The following is a 17256-nucleotide window of genomic DNA, read 5'->3' as shown; positions in this document are numbered from 1 at the left end:
TTATATGCAACACCTAAGAAGATTAATAGAAAATTATTAGAGAATTTTGTTGTTGTTTTTTAGTTTATTTACTTTGTGCACTTCACAGAATTTTGGCAGACAGTCTCAGGGGCAAGTGTAGTATAGTACATGAAACTACTTCTAACTCGTGTTTTGAAACTGACTAGATTTAAAGTTGATTGTGTCTCTTTTAAAATAGAATAACACAAAAATGTTTTAAAATCTATTATAGTGTTTTTATCCTATCATTTTATGTATGTCATTACAAAATGACACAGTAGTCAATATAACATTACAGCCTTTAGATATGAATGTTTTAGCTAAGTTTTCAAATATGTTGTGTTTTAGAGTGGTATTTATAAGACCCCCCCATTACAGCAAAATATGAATAACAGTGAAGAAGTACAGTACCAAAGCAGTGTTTTTTCCTCTGTGCATTAGCCTGAGACTAAATCTTCTCTTTATCAATTGTAGGTGGTTGAAAATCTTCTAAGCTTTTGCTTCCAGACATTTTTGGATAAATCCATGAGTATTGAGTTCCCAGAGATGTTGGCAGAAATCATCAGCAATCAGATACCAAAATATTCAAATGGAAATATCAAGAAACTCTTATTTCATCAAAAGTGACTGCCTTAATACGAAAAGATTGCCTTAAGAAAAAGTCAAACTATAGCTTTTTTTGTACAAACTATCAGACTTGTTAATTTTGTCTTGCAACGGTGTTTCTTTTGTAATTATGCACTACATGTGGTTTACAGAGGGCCAAGACTTAAGCTACAGAAGCAGCAGATTGCTCACATTGGATGATTAGAATGAGGAGGGAGAGGAAAGGAAAGGTAATTAACCCTTACGTGCTAGGAATTGGATTCCACCCCCCCAGTGGATGCACCAAAACTACTGGTGTCAAGATCCGAGGCTGATATACGAGCATCCTGCTAGTAATTGCTGCAGTTGGCTGGGTACCATTTTCTGGTGGTTTGTTTTCCAGTCAAATGGTTTGGGTTTTTTGTATAGTTAAGATAGCATTTTGATTTATGCATGTAACCTGAAGAAAGTTTACAAGTGTATATCAGAAAAGGGAAGTTGTGCCTTTTATAGCTATTACTGTCTGGTTTTAGCAATTTCCTTTAACTTTATATACCGTGAACTAGGCTTGCTCATTTTTTCTTACATAATTTTTTGTAATACTTCAAGATGCCTATTGTACAACTATTTTTTAAGGTGGGGCAGCTTGTAGCTTTCCTAAATGACCTCTAGCCATTAATCCTTGAGCATATTCATGTGAAAATGGGTTGGCTTTTCTAACCTGATTGCTTTAATTGTCAAGATGACCATAAAAATTTGGCTTGGTTTTTTTGTTGTTGTTTTTGGGTTTTTTTAGGGTGGAGGGGAGAGTATGCTCAAATCTAACCCAAGTAGACATGAATGAAACACACATTTTTGGTATATGTGAAAATGTGTTGCATATACAGATCATAGAAAATTAGCCCAGTCCTAACTGGATGCGAACGAGCGGGTTATTTTATACAAAAAGCTAAACCGATTTTTGCATACCATACAACAGCCATATGTGCAGTAGTCTTGGGCTGCATCGATGTCAAGATCAGTCCTGACTGCCCATCAGGAAACTTTCACAAAAATACGCATAGCTTAAAAAAAATAGTTGTGCGTGGAGAAGTTCACGTTTTCCAGGCACATAAATGTCTCGTCCTACAAGTTCTTGTAGAAAACCCGTTATTGGCCTATGAGACCGACTTGTAATGATGCACGAGTATTTTTTTAATATTGTACTGGTTCTTGAAGGGTTTTCTTCAATTAGACCTTTACCTTTAAGCAGACCGTAAAACAGACCAACTGTACTGACACATTGTAACTTGCTGGGTATACAGACCTCAGACCTGAGTGTGGTTAGTCACCCATTTTCACACTTTCATCTGTCACTGATTGGTTCATCTTCTTTTCCCGGAGAGCAGGAAGGTTCCGCTACTGATTTTGTAGTTTAGAATTGTATGTCAGACTTCTGTCTTTGTAAGGCTGCATCCCTTCATGTCAAATTACTAGTGTGCCATAAAATTACCATATGTATTGTGAACTACTTGTCACCATTGATAATGATGTTTTAAATAGTTTAGAAGCTGTAGTAGCCCTTTCTGTGTGCACCTTAACAACTTTCTGTATAAGCATAATTTAAATACTTACTAAGCTACCCTGAAATTAGATTTTTATTCAAAGTGGCCCAATTATTTGTGTAATAGAAAATGGGGAAAAAATCTAATTGATAAAATATGAAATCTCTAATATATTTTTATATTTAGTTGTAGTTTCAAATATATGTAATTGGTATATTCACTAATCTAAGCAAAGAAGGAAAGGGCTACTGCAGCTTAAAAAGCAATTTATTGAATGATTGTTAAATAGCTTGTATAGTGTATAATAAGTGATTTTTAGATGACAGATTGCTTTATCATGACACATGATTATAGTTTTGGTAGGGGTCACAAATATGCTGAATGGTAACCCATACAAAGTGTGGTTTTTCTGGAAGTATTAATACTGGCAGCAAAGGTGTTAGATACTTTTTTTAAAGGAAGAAACCCATGCTGAGTGGGTTGTTCCTAGGGCTGAAATTTACATTCATTAGATCACTGTATAGAACCACAGCTTGGAACTTGGAGCCCATGTTTGGTTACCCTTCACATTCCAATAGTAAATCTTCAGACTTTGTAGGTTTACTTGACTCCACTGCAAAAAATGTAAACTGAAAAGATGTATGAACTTATGGGGTTAATGTCATATACAGCCTCACGCGGGATAGCAAAAACAGTTTGAAAAATTTGGCAATAATATGCATACAGGTACCAGCAATATGTAAATATAGAGCATAGGTTGTTCACAATACACTTATACATTTGTGTTGATCAGCAAAAGTTTGTTTCCAATTGACATAGGAAACTGCATTTTTGTCGTTTCTTACATCTTTTTTTGAATGCTATACCTATTAAAAAGATGTATTCAGTACTTTGGAGTAAAATATCAAATTTAATTTTAAAAAATCATTCTGTTCTCTCTGAATGATCTCTAAAGAATATGTACATTTTGTAACAGTTAAATGAAACCTCAAAAAGTATTTTAACTATCATTGGCATCCCAACTGGATAAAAATATTTATGCTGTTTGAGGTACAGTTAGGAGATTCATAGTGTTTGCTCTAAAAAAGGGCTCTTTAATTAAAAGGATGAGCTTGAAAACTGTTCTTATTTCAGAGAATGGTCTAAAAGTTAATCTGAGACACTCCAATGCATTAATCTCTCACTTTAGTCCCCGATACCTCAATTCGAGCTCTCAAGAAATTTCATAGTGTGTGTGGACAAAGGTATGTGCTGTTATTTGTTTGCCAATAGAAAAGTAACCAAAATGTACGTGAACAAAATAGTGTTACCTTGTGAGAATAAGTACTTCAAAGGAAAGAGGCTCTAACCCCTTTGATCTGTGTGCCCATATATTCATTCTTCAGTTATGGATTCAAAGAAAAGAAGAAACTGTGATGTCGGAAGAGAGAATTCATTCTGTATGTGCTGTTAAAGTCTTAAACCCACACCGTTTTAAATATGTAATCATTTAGCAAGCAGTGAAATTTTACATGTTCCCTGCACGATTAGTCTTTTAGCACTGGGAAAAACCTACAATTTAGATAAAGCAGAGAGAATCCTGATTTCTGTCTCTTCAGTGCCTTATCACATAATGCATACATCTGACAAAGGGACATTTGGACGGCCCTAGAGATACATGCTGTATGTTATAATTGCACATGGAAACTGAAAGGAATGGCCTTACATAGGATAAGCCAGGGCATGGGATGGAGAGAGGAGGAACTTTAATCTTGTACAGTGTTTTTGTAAAACAAAATTCTGCTTAGAATCTACTTTGCAACTGGTAAGAGAGGAAGAGTATGGGACTAAGTGCCAACCTAGCTTAAATAATAGTCTCTGTAGTCTCACAAAAATTAAGTGTTGAGAATGGGCGAGGAGGAGGAGAAAGTGCCTGGAGCAGTGAGCAGCAGTAGCCCAAATCCTGTTTCCCGTAGCCACACTTCAGTGGAACTGTTTGTGTGAATTAGGACTGCAGGAGCCAACCCAATAAGACAATGTTTAAAAGGATTGTAGTCTATACTAGCTGAATGGTTACAAGCTCCACCATTTGTCAAGTCCAAAGCCAGGTATTGATGCACCATTGATGTCACATAGGAACCAATTTTTCAGGATAGGAATAGAGCCTCTTTACAACAGCTTTTTTTTAAAAAAAACATTTTTGGAGGGTTTTACTTCTGATAAAAGGCTGTGTGTATGAAAATATACCCCAACCCTAAACTCATTGCTTAACAGCATAGATTCAACAGTGTGTCATTATTCTATTTTGTATATTAAACAAAAGATATATAATGGGGACAGATCCTATATTATACTGGTGTATGGCATATTAAAAAGCTTTTTTCATTATTTTTTATCACAGTAATTTTAAACAGTGTAAAAATTAAAACCAGTGACTCCTGTTTAAAAATAAAAGTTGTAGTTTTTTATTCATGCTGAATAATTCTGTAGTAACAATTCTGTAGTTTTCACCTACTCAGTGAAATGTTGGACTGTAAAATCTTGTGTGGAACTGTTGAACATTTATTTTTCATTTAAATTTGCTGTTCTGGTAATACAAAACCACACATCTGTACAGAAGTTGCAGTAAATGTGAACCATTTACAGCAATGCCAAATAATGGACAGAAATCACATAATAAAATTCTGCTTTTTTCATTAAATAGCTCCAAAATGCTTTGATAGAGTTTTTGTTGTGTACCCTGATAAAAGGATTATTGAAGCCAGTTAAATCAATCAGTTTGTGTTATTCTTCTCCATTCCCCACATACACAGGAATTAACATCTTACTGGTCTAAAGCCCCAACCTCTTCTGTAGTTGTTATGGAGTGCACGGATGTCTGACGGCTAAACTCGAATTCACTGAAATGTGCAGATTTAGCAGCCCCCTCAGTAAAACTAAATTAAAGTAAGAAAACCATTGGAATTAAAATCAATACCAGGAAAAACAAATTGATTTAGAAATAAAGCATGCCTGCTATTATTACAATTTTTCTGAAGAATTTGAAGTTGTAAATGATGGAAAGAAAAGATCCTTGCTTTGGGGCAGTGTGGGAAGCTGAAAGAGTTAATAATGCCAGGAGAAAAATCGAAACAATAGCCACTTGAACACTACTTTTCTACATATTTAAGATGCATCTAGAAAGCACTGCGAAGAAATGTCGTCAACAAAGCATTGTTTACAGTATAAATCCGCTTAGGCATAGTTCCAACATAGTTTGAATAGTCTGTCTTTGCACAGCAGTAATAAAAGAGGGAGCAGCAACAACTTAAGAGATAAGTCTGCCGTAATTATACCATTATAACAGTAATGACCAAACCATTTTCACATGTAGTCTGCACTGTGATTACAGGGTAAAGTCCTAGACTGCGGTTTATCCCTTGGCTGCTAGTCTCCATGAGACGTGTTGACCACTATCTACCCATGCTTGGTTGTCCAGGATAGTTCTCATCAAATCCTGCCCTTTCAGATGAAACGTGACATTGTTTCTGCATTGTGCTGAGTGTCTGGCTCTGCTCCCTTTTAACACATCTGCAGCCACAAGAGAAGACGAAAGAAAAAGTGCAATTGCACTGTCTAGGGCTACAGTTGAGAAAGTTTTGACTGCTATGCTATGCGCCATTATAAATACTGGACAAAGAAGGGCTATGGGGTCTGAGAAGTACTAGCCGGTGTGCTGGGAATGCTCACTTTGGAAAACATGCTTGCTGATTAGTGTTGTTGAAAAACATCTTTACTCTGGTTGTTGACGAATAATAAAAGTACTCTCTTCACTTCAGACTACTCTTAAGTCACTAGAACAAAGAGCTGCCATAAAACTCACTTCCTGGCATGTCACCGTAACAGTTAAAGATTTAAAGCTGCAATATTAAGTATTTTGAAGCCAGCAGTAAATAAAACTGCTCACAGTTTTGTTTTGTTTTTAAATATAGCCAGCTCATTTGCCTCTCTTCCATAGCAGTGATAGAATAACGCTGTAATAATGACTCCAATCCCAACACAGGGGAACAAAGGTTATAGACAGATATAAGTTTTTAATATTTGATGGTGGACCAGTGAAAGACCTTTTTAACAGCATGTTCTGAGATAAGGAACCAGTTTATTTCAGAGTTGAATTCTAATCACTGTGAAATACTCAGAAGTGTCTATATGTTTCCCATACAAGCCTCTCAGGGTATGTTTGCACTGCAGTTGGGAGATGTGATTCCCACCATGGGTAGACAGCTGGTGTAAATCTGCCCACCCACTCTGGAAATCACACCTCTCAACAACAGTATAGACATATGTTCCAATGTCCTGTATGACGTGGGGCATTACTTACACCCCAAACTTGCCTACATTCCACCCAAAGTTGGTGAGCCCCTTATATGTATTATTGAAAATTACATCAGAAATAATCATTACATTGAGCTTACAGAAACTGTATACTATATGCACAAATCCCATCTGATCTTAAATTTCCTGCATGAATACCATTTTTAATATGCCTCATTCTGTCCCTTTACCACACAGTATGTCCAACATTGTATAGTACTGTTTCTCTACATTCATACCTCCCTAACAGGATACACAGATATGTGACAAGATTACTGATGGCATTTCTAACCAGTGTAGTTTGTTCCATCTAAATGCAGCAATGTATTTCTAGCAAACCAAAGTGCTTCCACACCACTTCAGTATGGTAATTTCATATTAATCACTGCATCTGCACAATTCTGCATTAGTTCAAACGAACTGCTTGGCATTCTGGGTGGATACCCCAAGGTGCACTGTTCTGCTCTGCACTCTTGTGTTTTTGCAAGGGGCATTCTAGGATGCATAGCAGAAGCTACAGGAATTCAGAGACTTGGGGTCAAATTAACAAAGTCCTATGATACCTTTCTTGGCACCCATTCATATTGCCAGTACCATTTTCAAACAGGGAGACCCAATCTATCCTCTGCTCCCCTGGCTTGGGAAGCCTGACAGTGGACACTTGGACAAGAGAAAGGAGAGGTTTACATTTTACCCTGAGTATTTGCAGAATGCCAGTGGAGCGTGCTTTTGCGCTGCTGGAGGTGGATAGAGGTGTGTTATGAAGAGGTGGGATGTTTCTTACCACTATGTGCCTTCTGTGATAAGTACCTGCTGTATTTTGCACAACATCTGTCAGATGAAGGGAGAAATCCTGGAGGATGGATGGGAGCAGGAACTAGAGAAACTTTCTCAACATTATGGGCAGCCCAGGCAAAATTGGCCACGTCATCAAGGGATCAGGGCCAGGAATGCATTGTTCTCAGTGTCAGGGGTTCTTGTGGCTACTGAATATGCTGCAAGCAATAAAATGTGTGTTGGTTTGATTTGATTATGAATTAATAGCATGGGATGGTGGCTGTTATGCCATTTATGGGTGGAGCTATTCCTGAGTGAAGATTTTCAGTCAAGTTGTTAGAAAATGCATTTATTGCATTTACAGAAAACAAAGGTAATAGTGCTTCACTAAAAATAAAAACACTTAAAGCATGCAGTGCAAACTTCAGAACAACGATATTCAGGCATGGCCACGTGAAGGAGCTCTCACAAACACCTGTAGATGATGTGCTTGAAAAGATTCTCCTTCCTCTGGGGTTGAACGCAGCAGGAAGGACTTGTCACTTGGCTGATTGAAGTGGTGGTCCCAGTGCGGTTGTCCTCTACGCTCTGCACGGCATTGGAATGTCGGGGTGAAATGCTCAACCTTTGTATCAAAAGGTTCTCCATCACAGCTGTCTGCTTCTGCATTATCTGCATCCTGTCCCCTCTTCGGGGCCATGTGCTCCATTTCGATCTTTTGAGGATGTGCCAGGAGACCGTCCCTCCACAGCTCTGCCTGTGGGCCCTCTATCGTGATGAAGTGAAGTGAATACTTCATGGGACAGATTGTCTCTAGCTTTTCTTTTTCTTTCGGAGATTCAACAGCCTCTCTGTGGGTGATACCTTCCCTCTTTGTGCCAGTACAGGTGTTGAGGGAAACCAGAAAAATACATAATTACTTGTTGTCCCACTCCTGACCTCCATGCAACAATGATCAACAGTTTCTTTTCCCACAATTTGGAATACTGTTCCCATCTTCTCTTCCCACTCTGTGGTTCCCTTAACAATGGTACAATGTCTTCCAATTATTTCCCCATATGATAGCCCCCCTGTATTGGGGGGTTGAGTGAGTGGACAGGGACTTTCTGGGTGCCTGTAATTTCTTTTTTAAAGTTTGAGGACCATAGAGTGGGAGGTTGAATGCTGCTTTTCTAGGGTGGGTGCAATGGGGTTGCAGGGGGCAGGTTACTAATGGCAGTTGCACCTCTGCAGGCTGTCATTACATAGGAGGTGTAAACCTGAAGCAAGTCCCCAAGAGAAATATTCAAAAAGGCAAAGGGCAAACTGGAAAGATATGCAATGCTGCTATTTACCAGGATGGTTTCCTTCCCTCTCCCCTCCCCCGCCGGCTGGTGCAGGACTAGAAAGGAAACACTAGCTATACGGGGAAACTCTGAAAGATCTTCTTTGTCATGCAAAGTTCATGCCAAAATTGAGCACTGCCTTTGCCTTAATGTCTCTTATGACTCCTACAGATCAGCATAAAGTGCTCTGCAAAATGCAGTAATTATTCTCTATTGAAATGCATTCGAATGCTTTAACATGTCTTTGCAGTTTGAAAGGTCTTGCCTGATTTGGGGCATTTAACTCATGACCTGTAAAATTCTGTAGAAGCTGAATGCACTCATGGAACTAGGAGTCAATGTAGCTTTTTGATGACTATTCTTGTTCTATGTCGGCTACGATAAAGATAACTTTTAGGCAATATATTATTTTTAACCCCGATAGTGCTGACATCCTGAGCCGGGGGAGTAAGTCTGCAGTGGCTGGAGTGGGGAGGGTAAGAGAGTGGGTATGGACCCAGAAAGTGTGGCTGGTGGTTATGAGATTAGTTACTGCAGAGTAATAACTATGTAACGCTCTAATGCAGATGCCATGTAGCGCACACTGGCTGGAAGAGGGTTAAATGCTAAGTAAGTGGAGAGAGAGGCTCAAAGCTCCACCAAACATGGATCCGGACAGCCTGTACCCAGAAAGAGACGTTTAAATCCCTCGACACACTTGTGCTGTAATAGAGCACATCACACTTACTGGCTCAGCTCCCTTGGGTTCTGGTAACAGCTGTCCTACCCAGTGGTTTCAGTATGGTTGCACACATGGGGTTCTTATGTATTTGTCCACATCTGCTAAGTCATATAGCTTTTGGACCCCAATAATTCTCTGTCTGGTCCAACTCCGTGGTATGTGTGGGGCCAAGGGAACAATCGGTGGTTTATTGGGTGGTCTCCAGGCTCTGTTGTCCTTGCTGTGTTCTCTGTGGCATTATTCACTACATCAATTTCAGGTTTCGTGGTATTGCTTGCAAAAATGCAGTCCAGTTTCTCATAATGTGGGCAGATAGCAGGAGCATTGTCAGAGGTACTGTTATGCTCCTTTGTCATAGAATCATAGAAGATTAGGGTTGGAAGACATCTCAGGAGGTCATCTAGTCGAACCCCCTGCTCAAAGCAGGACCAACGCCAACTAAATCATACCAACCAGGGCTTTGTCAAGCCAGGCATTAAAAACCTCTAGAGATGGAGATTCCACCACCTCCGTAGGTAACTCATTCCAGTGCTTCACCACTCTCCTAGTGAAATAGTTTTTCCTAATATCCAACCTAGACCTCCCCCACTGCAACTTGAGACCATAGCTTCTTGTTCTGTTAACTGCTCCATCCTCTTTGGAAATCCCCTTCAGGTAGTTGAAAGCAGCTATCAAATCCCCCTCTCACTCTTCTATTCTGCAGACTAAATAAGCCCAGTTCCCTCAGCCTCGCCTCTAATACTCCAGATGTGGCCTCACCAGTGCTGAATAGAGGGAGATAATCACTTCCCTCGATCTGCAGGCAATGCTCATACTAATGCAGCCCAATATGCCATTAGCCTTCTTAGCAACAAGGGTACACTGTTGACTCATATCCAGTTTCTCGTCCACTGTAGTCCGCAGGTCCTTTTCTGCAGAACTGCCGCTTGGCCAGTCGGTCCCCAGTCTGTAGCAGTGCATGGGCTTCTTCCATCCTAAGTGCACTTTTCCTTGTTGCACCTCATCAGATTTCTTTTGGCCCAATCCTCCAATTTGTGTAGGTCACTCTGGACCCTATCCCTACCCTCCAGCATATCTACCTCTCCCCCCAGCTTCGAGTCATCCACGAACTTGCTGAGGGTGCTATCCATCCCATCATCCAGATCATTAATGAAGATGTTGAACAAAACTAGCCCCAGGACCGCCCCCTGGGGCACTCCACTTGATACCGGCTGCCAACTAGACATCGAGCTGTTGATCACAACCCATTGAGCTAGACGATCTAGCCAGCTTTCTATCCACCTTATAGTCCATTCATCCAATTCATACTTTTTGTCTTCGGGGATGTTGGCAGGAGCTCCTTGGCATTAGTTCTGGGGGTGCTCCCCTCACCTTCATTTGCTCTGACAGTGTCATGTAGGTGTCTGCATTCTGGAGATGCTTATCCAGATGAGAGTAGACATGCATGAAGGCAATCAAATCCAGGACTTCTGCGGGGGCCCATGCAGGAGGCACAGGGAAGACATGGCTCCTATAATAGATATGTAAACTCACTATCACCTTGCCAAACTCCAATTTGTGTAATGTTTTTCTACTTTCCTAGAATTCCCCCTTGTTGTTTCCTGTCCCAGGTATATGTAGTGTTACTGAGCAATGTTAAAGAACCACCACATTCCAGAGGTGCCTCAAGCAAATGTAATAAAGAGCTTTGTGCAGCATCTTGGGTCCTTTTCTATGAAAGCTCCTACATGTGGCATACAGATCTTTAGACAAATCTTTCAGGTGCTTTGAGGATCTGAAAGTGCAGCCATATTCTAGACTGTATATTTTTCATGCAAGGTAACATTCTAAGACCTATATTATTATGAATTGCTTATTTCCACTTAGGCATGAATATTGCTAGCTAAGGTAGCATTCAGTTTGGTGCATATGAAGGTTATTTTAAAAAAAATTACTAATCATTTCCCCTGACACAGGATTTAAAAAAATCCTTCCTATACAGTAACTGTCTTAAAGTAATTAAAAGTTAAATCTTTAACTTGATGGCAAAAAAATTAATTGACCTAAATTACTGTCATGGATGGTTGTATTTGTAAAAACACGCTATGGATTAGCATGCATAGATATTCCTATACAATGCATTATAGGTTTGGCATTGCTCCAGACCATAATTAAGGATGATTTCTAAGCTTTCAACTTGAACCTATACGTTTGATTCCACTCTTCTGGCTTTCCCCTCCCCCACCATTCTGATTATAGGCTTCTGTTGATTCAAGAATAAACTAGGTGGAAAAATTTGAGGGGAAACTGCTGATGCAGCATTTAATACAGCCACTAATTGCATTGCTAATGCGATAGGACAGCCGTTATACTTTCTGCTTGATGTGGTACCGGCTGAAAAAGCAGCGTATTGTGTCCAATTCAGTGAAGTGGGCACCATTACTGAGATGGCTGAGTGGAGCTGTGACACAAATAGTATCTAACCAAGTGTGAGCAGGTGCCTTTCCCAACCTGCTGCAAAACAAACTCCATATACTGCGTAGAGTTAAAAACTCAGGTCTTTCTGGGGGGTGATTACTTGTATTAGATAAAACTCATCTCAACTCTTCTCCCCAGGCATGCTAAATTCCAAGGGTTCCTACCTCAGCGATGGTCTGCCCACACCCTAGATCCTCTCTTGGTCTAGAAAGCCACTCCTATCTCCTTTGTCTGGGTTGGGTAACAAGCTACCTGCTGTACTTAACCCTTTCCCAGCAGGATAGACACCTGCTGACAAGGTGGGAGGTTTCAGGCAAATACCACCAGCCTCTTATACCAACTTTGACTTAGTTTGAATGTTCAGAAAACAAATGAACAGATGGCTTTACAGTAAAACTCTCCTGAGGGCACAAGCTGGAATGTACACACCTGCGCTCTGTCACAATGTTTCCTCCTGAACAAATTCATACTACAGGACTTGGACACCATATGGGTCAAATGGTTCTGGCCACGTTGATTGTTCTGAATTGTTGTGGTGGGAATGGTCACTTTTCAGCAATACATTGTGTTTGTAGAATCTCTGTTCATTGGCCATTAGAGAAAGTCCCCTCTGGCAGAAAGGAAAATGGTTACATTTGTAGAGTACATCACCACAGCATGATTCAATAGACAGGTAACAGAATAGCTGCAGGCTACACTTGGTCCATTAAAACTGTAAAAATCCACAGAAAACAAGATTGATGCTAATTTTAATAATTTGGCAAAGCAAATGCAGAATCATTTTAAGGCACTGGGAAGCTGAGATCCTGGTGGGAGTGCTTTGTTTTAAAACCTTATGGTTCAGTGTGACTGACCATTATTAAATCTCAATGGCTATTGACAAGCTAGATGTTTAGAGAAAGAGACCATTTCAGCTGTGACCAAGCAGTTAAGGCCTCAGGATCTTAGGTGTGGTCCTGCAGACCTACAAGATCTCTCACTAATTTTTTTCCAGACTAAGTCATTGATAATTGAGCAATATCACTTTATCTGACATCACCAGGGGGATCAGCCAGCCCACCCCCAGACCTCTCAGACCAATATACCATAACTGTAGCCCTCTAGGAAATCAACTGTAACAGAACAGCTATCTTATTTTAAAGGTCACTTGCAAAGGAATATTTAAATTGGACTGGTGTGGGTTTTGTTTCTTTTAAGTTATTGCAAGAAAGCCTGAGAGAGTTTTTTCTTGTGGTGGCTTTAAAATATCAGCAAGGTCAAATTCTGGTCTTTCTGGGTTTTACGGCAGCATCTTTGGAAGGGGTCTCCATAAATGTATATCACGAGTTCCCGCATTTAAATGAAGGGATGTCTTTGTTAGAGATTCAACACCCCTTTCAAAAACATTGTAAAGTTATTTGCTGTGATGTTGTAGACATGTTTGTCCCAGGATATTAGTGACACAAGGTGCATGAATTTATTGGACCCACTTCTGGTGGCAGAAGAAACGAGCTTTCAAGCTACACAGAGCTCTTCTTTAGGTCTCTGTCATGGCGTTCTGGGGGGTGCACTCCAGACCAGTGAGGGGCTGTATCACCACTTCCCCTGCGACCCTGGGTGCCTTACAATGCTTTGCTGCTGTATCTCCCAGCCTGGGATGTTCCCAGTCAGCCTACAAGTATGCAGGTTGCTCCCTCAGTGTCTGTGTGTTAGACAGCCCTGGTTGAGCAGCTTTGACCCCATCTACAGCCCCACTCTGGCTTCCACCAGCCTTGGTTACAACTAGCAAGATGACCCAATGTACTACCAGTCCCAAAATGGTAAACACAAACATCCTGTTCATTAAGTGTTGTTAAAGATAAAGAAAGTTCATTACCTTAACTTGTGTGTCTCTCTTTCACCTTCCATCACTTGAGAGGCCAAGGGATGGACATAGCTGCAGTAGTGAACAGCAGCACCCCATCCTTCTCTCTGCTCTTATAAGTGATGAATAGGGTTTGTAAAGGTGCCTAAGAAAGCAGCCCAACTCCCACTGAATCTCACTGCACTTCCCCAGAAGCCTGGAAGGCAGGCAGGCTCTTCCTGTTCCTGCTAGCCCTCATCCCCTGCCACCACTGCTGCCTAGGGAAGGAACCAAGGGGCAGTCCTGAAACGTGCTGTCCTAGGCAGCTGCCCACCCTGCTATGCCTAGAGCAGCTGCTGGCGGCCCATGGCCAACATTTGGGCCCCTGTGACCTGCTCAAAACCCCTGCTTAGCTACTGTCTAGCCACAAAGCTTCCCACAGGAGGTGTGTGCGAAGCTCCCTAAGTCCTGCAGCTACCCCACAGCTAACAGCCCTTGCTCATACCTCATTTCGCTGGGCGGTGAGCCAGGCTTTGCAGCCGGCCTGCCCACACTAACTAGTGTGGCTATTGGGATGCACTCTTATCCCTGTCTTTTGTTCAAGGTCTGATCCAGTCGCTGGGCTCTGAGAACACCTACTGGCCTGGGCCCTGCTGGTGCAATGGGGGTGGGTAGGGAGACACCTTGTTTGAGATTGCAACTGGGGCTTAATGTTGTAACACCTCAGTCTCCATGTTGTGATAGCCCTGGGTGCCTAACTCCCCTAGGAAGGGTTGACAACTAGCTCATGCACTGTGTTAGCAAGCTGTGACTCCATTTCCCTCCCCTGTCCCCCTCCTCCCCACACACCAGCCTCTGCCCTGCTTTAAAAGAGGCCGTAACCCATGGCCTTGCAGGGGAATGTTACCATTCTATTACAGCAGAGCTGAGCGAGAACACAATAGAAGAAGCTTTCCAGACCCTGGAGCAGTGCAATGAAAATCGATATGTTTTGTTACAGGCTGAGGTTCTGACTAATAAACAGCCCAGTTCTAAAGGACAGTGTGTGTTTACACAGCAGCGGTGGGTGACCAGGGTCCCTGAGCCCCAAACTGCATGAAATGGTCTGTCTACTTAATGCTTTGTAGTCTTACCAATGTGATCTGGAATAAGACACTACTGGTACACAGTTAAAAAGGGTTTAGGTTTTGGGGTTTGTGTGTGTGTGTTTGGGGGGGGGGGGGGGTCTGTCGTCGTCTCAGACAGAGAAAACAAATTACTTGCTTTTAATAAGGAAAATTGTCTGTCCTGCTGTTGGAGGCCCTGCGCCTTAGGCGAGCTAAATGGACATACGGTACTGTGCCATTCATATGCTTCTAATTAATTAACTTAATAGTGACATATTACATTAATTCAAAGATTATGGTAAACAGGCAGTTCAATTATTAAATCCTGTCATGCTGTGATTGGTTCAGCACAAGGTAGCCAAGATGAGCAGGGCCAGTGTGTGGGAGGTTATTAAATAGTTCATTGATAAAGCATTCCAGTCGCCAATGTGAAATAAATAAAAAAGGTGAATAAATGCAAGGCTATTTCTTGAGGCAGGGTAGTGACGCAAGAACAATGTAAGCGAAAGTGATAAGGAATCTGGGAATTATGTTCTGTATAAAGCAAAGGGGGTGAAGGAGAAAATTCACTGTGTGGGGGGGGGCACTTAATGACAGACACCCCCCCTCCCCCCCCAAGTGTTGGAAGAGAAATGCAATCACCCCCTCTGCCTGCCACAGGTCTTTAAAGTTGTTCTACGGGATGGGCAGCGGCATCTGATGTTCAGTGGGTGCAGTCTTTAGATAAAAGAAGCAGGTATCCACACTCACATCATTTTTCTCTAGCCCTATTGCCATTTGTCACAGGACAGAAAGGGACTTAACTGGTGGGAAAGGGCCCCTCCCAATACACTATATATGGCCAGCATTTCCAACAGCAACTTTCTTTTCAGGTGCCTCATTTTGGGGTGGGCTGGGGCAATTTTAGCAGCTCCCCCCCCCCATGGTGCATGCTCAACACGTTCTGAAAAGTCAACTCTAGCCCCTTTAAAGCGTGTAACCTGAGCAAGACAAATAATTGAGGCCTGTTAGCATTGCTTTCCAATTCGTTCGTTCGTATCGCAGTTGGTTAGTGTCATATATGGGCTAATACTATATTAAAAAAACCAAACATGGTCTATTGTTACAGCACCTCACAGACAAGTGGCTTGCACCCTTAGACTGTAATACATTTTGGTGCTCTGTGCGTGGGTGCTTACATGCATGCAAGGGAGTTGGGTCGGGGTCACTCTTCAGGCTGGGACAGAGAGGTAGTCTTTGGTCGTGTTTGTTATGACAGTCTTAACAATGGGGGGGGGGACAGGGATGAGGCATGGTCAGAGAGGAGTTGGGGGCAGAGCAGGGCTGGGCACTGCCACATAACCCCCCCCCCAAAAAAAAGTTCGGGGGGGGGGGCAGTGCGCCTCACAGTTTGGGGGAACTACTGCCCTAGGCTGTGGTAAGAGCAGCCCAGGCAGCTGTGGGGAGCCAGGGACCCACCACTTGCCTTGGGCGGGTGGGAGGGGGGTGGGGGGGGTACCTGAGAACAGCCCCAGCCTTTGTCCCTGCTACCACAAAGGCCACAGCAAGCCGGTTTAAACTAGCACAAAAAGCAGCAAAAGTCCCAAAGTAAAATACTCCCCCACCAAAAGCCCCAAACCCTCCTAGACGCTAAAGCAACAGCAGACTGAAATGGCCTGGGCCCAAAGCAGCACTCTCATCCCGCCTTCCCCCGCCCTCGTCTTCTAACATTACACCCAGACCTATATGCATCTATACGTATAAAAGTGGCTTAGGGCTTGGGAGGGGGAGGGGGGGGGTAACGCTTTCTTTCTTCCCCTGCGTGACGTGGGAGCGTTCCCATCCCTCTCGGCCGTTATTTTATTATTTTCTCAATAAAGCTTTAAAATGTAGCCACCTGATGTGTTTCGTCGTCGCCCTGCAAACAAGCCTGCGGCGTCAGCCTGATGCAGCAGCAAATTAATAACAAAAAAATCTGTCACAGGTGGAGGGTCCAGGGTTTCTCATAGTGGCCTGGGCTCCCTGGGTAGCTCTTACTAGGCCTCGCTTCTAACCAAGGGGGCAGAGCCTTTGCGGGGGAGGGGACAGGGGAACTGGAAGGGTGTGGGCCCCCCCCCAATGATGTGGTGGAGGGTGCCCAAATGGTCTCTGTGCCCAAGGCTCCAATACAGCTGAATCTGCCACGGCCAGTAGAGGTGCCAACTTTCTAAGCCCTGAAACCTGGACATCCCCTCCCCACCCCTGAGGCCCCGCCTCTTCTGCTGAGACGACCCCCCCCCTCCCCCGCCCCACCTGCCCCCCTCCCCAGGTCGCTCGGCTCCCCCATCCCCCCGAACTCACCGGCCACCTGCAGAGCTGGGTGGGGAGGCACTGACGCAGCGCCCCGAAGTGAGGGGGTGGGGATGGGCCCCAGAGCAAGGGGCTTGGGCGGGGGGGGGGGGGGGCGTTGGGTGGCGAAATCAGCACACAGCACTGTGTGTGTGTGTGGTGGTTGTCCCAGGAGCAAGAGGCGGGGATGGGAAAATCGGGGCATAGCGGCGGGGGGGGAGGGTCAGTCCCTGAAGCTGGCCGGCTGCTGCCAGGTTCCCTTTTCGACCGGCCGTTCTGG

The 17256-nt window shown here is 42.9% G+C and overlaps 2 protein-coding genes across 5 annotated transcripts in view; one reads left to right on the top strand and one right to left on the bottom strand.

Moving 5' to 3' along the window:
* The window catches only part of NR3C1 (nuclear receptor subfamily 3 group C member 1), a 160612-nt gene extending 155803 nt beyond the window's left edge, over positions 1 to 4809 (top strand). For both annotated transcript variants that reach the window (XM_073355716.1, XM_073355717.2), the window contains exon 9: positions 475 to 4809. In XM_073355716.1, the coding sequence (XP_073211817.1) occupies positions 475 to 627 (153 nt within the window). In that variant the 3' untranslated portion in view covers positions 628 to 4809. The remainder of the gene's footprint in view (positions 1 to 474) is intronic.
* Positions 4810 to 7571: 2762 nt separating this feature from the next.
* The window catches only part of ARHGAP26 (Rho GTPase activating protein 26), a 327103-nt gene continuing 317418 nt past the window's right edge, over positions 7572 to 17256 (bottom strand). For 2 of the 3 annotated variants that reach the window (XR_012160231.2, XR_012160233.2), the window contains 2 exons: positions 12171 to 12351; positions 7572 to 10794 (listed from right to left, as the gene is read on the bottom strand). The gene's annotated coding sequence lies outside the window, so the exon portion shown is untranslated. The remainder of the gene's footprint in view (positions 10795 to 12170; positions 12352 to 17256) is intronic. The other variant, XR_012160232.2, reaches the window with a different exon arrangement.

This window comes from Lepidochelys kempii, chromosome 8 (assembly GCF_965140285.1).
Source record: "Lepidochelys kempii isolate rLepKem1 chromosome 8, rLepKem1.hap1, whole genome shotgun sequence".
NCBI classification, from domain to species: domain Eukaryota; kingdom Metazoa; phylum Chordata; order Testudines; family Cheloniidae; genus Lepidochelys; species Lepidochelys kempii.
Note: the sequence above shows the minus strand (reverse complement) of the source record. Positions and strands in the feature narration are given on the sequence as shown.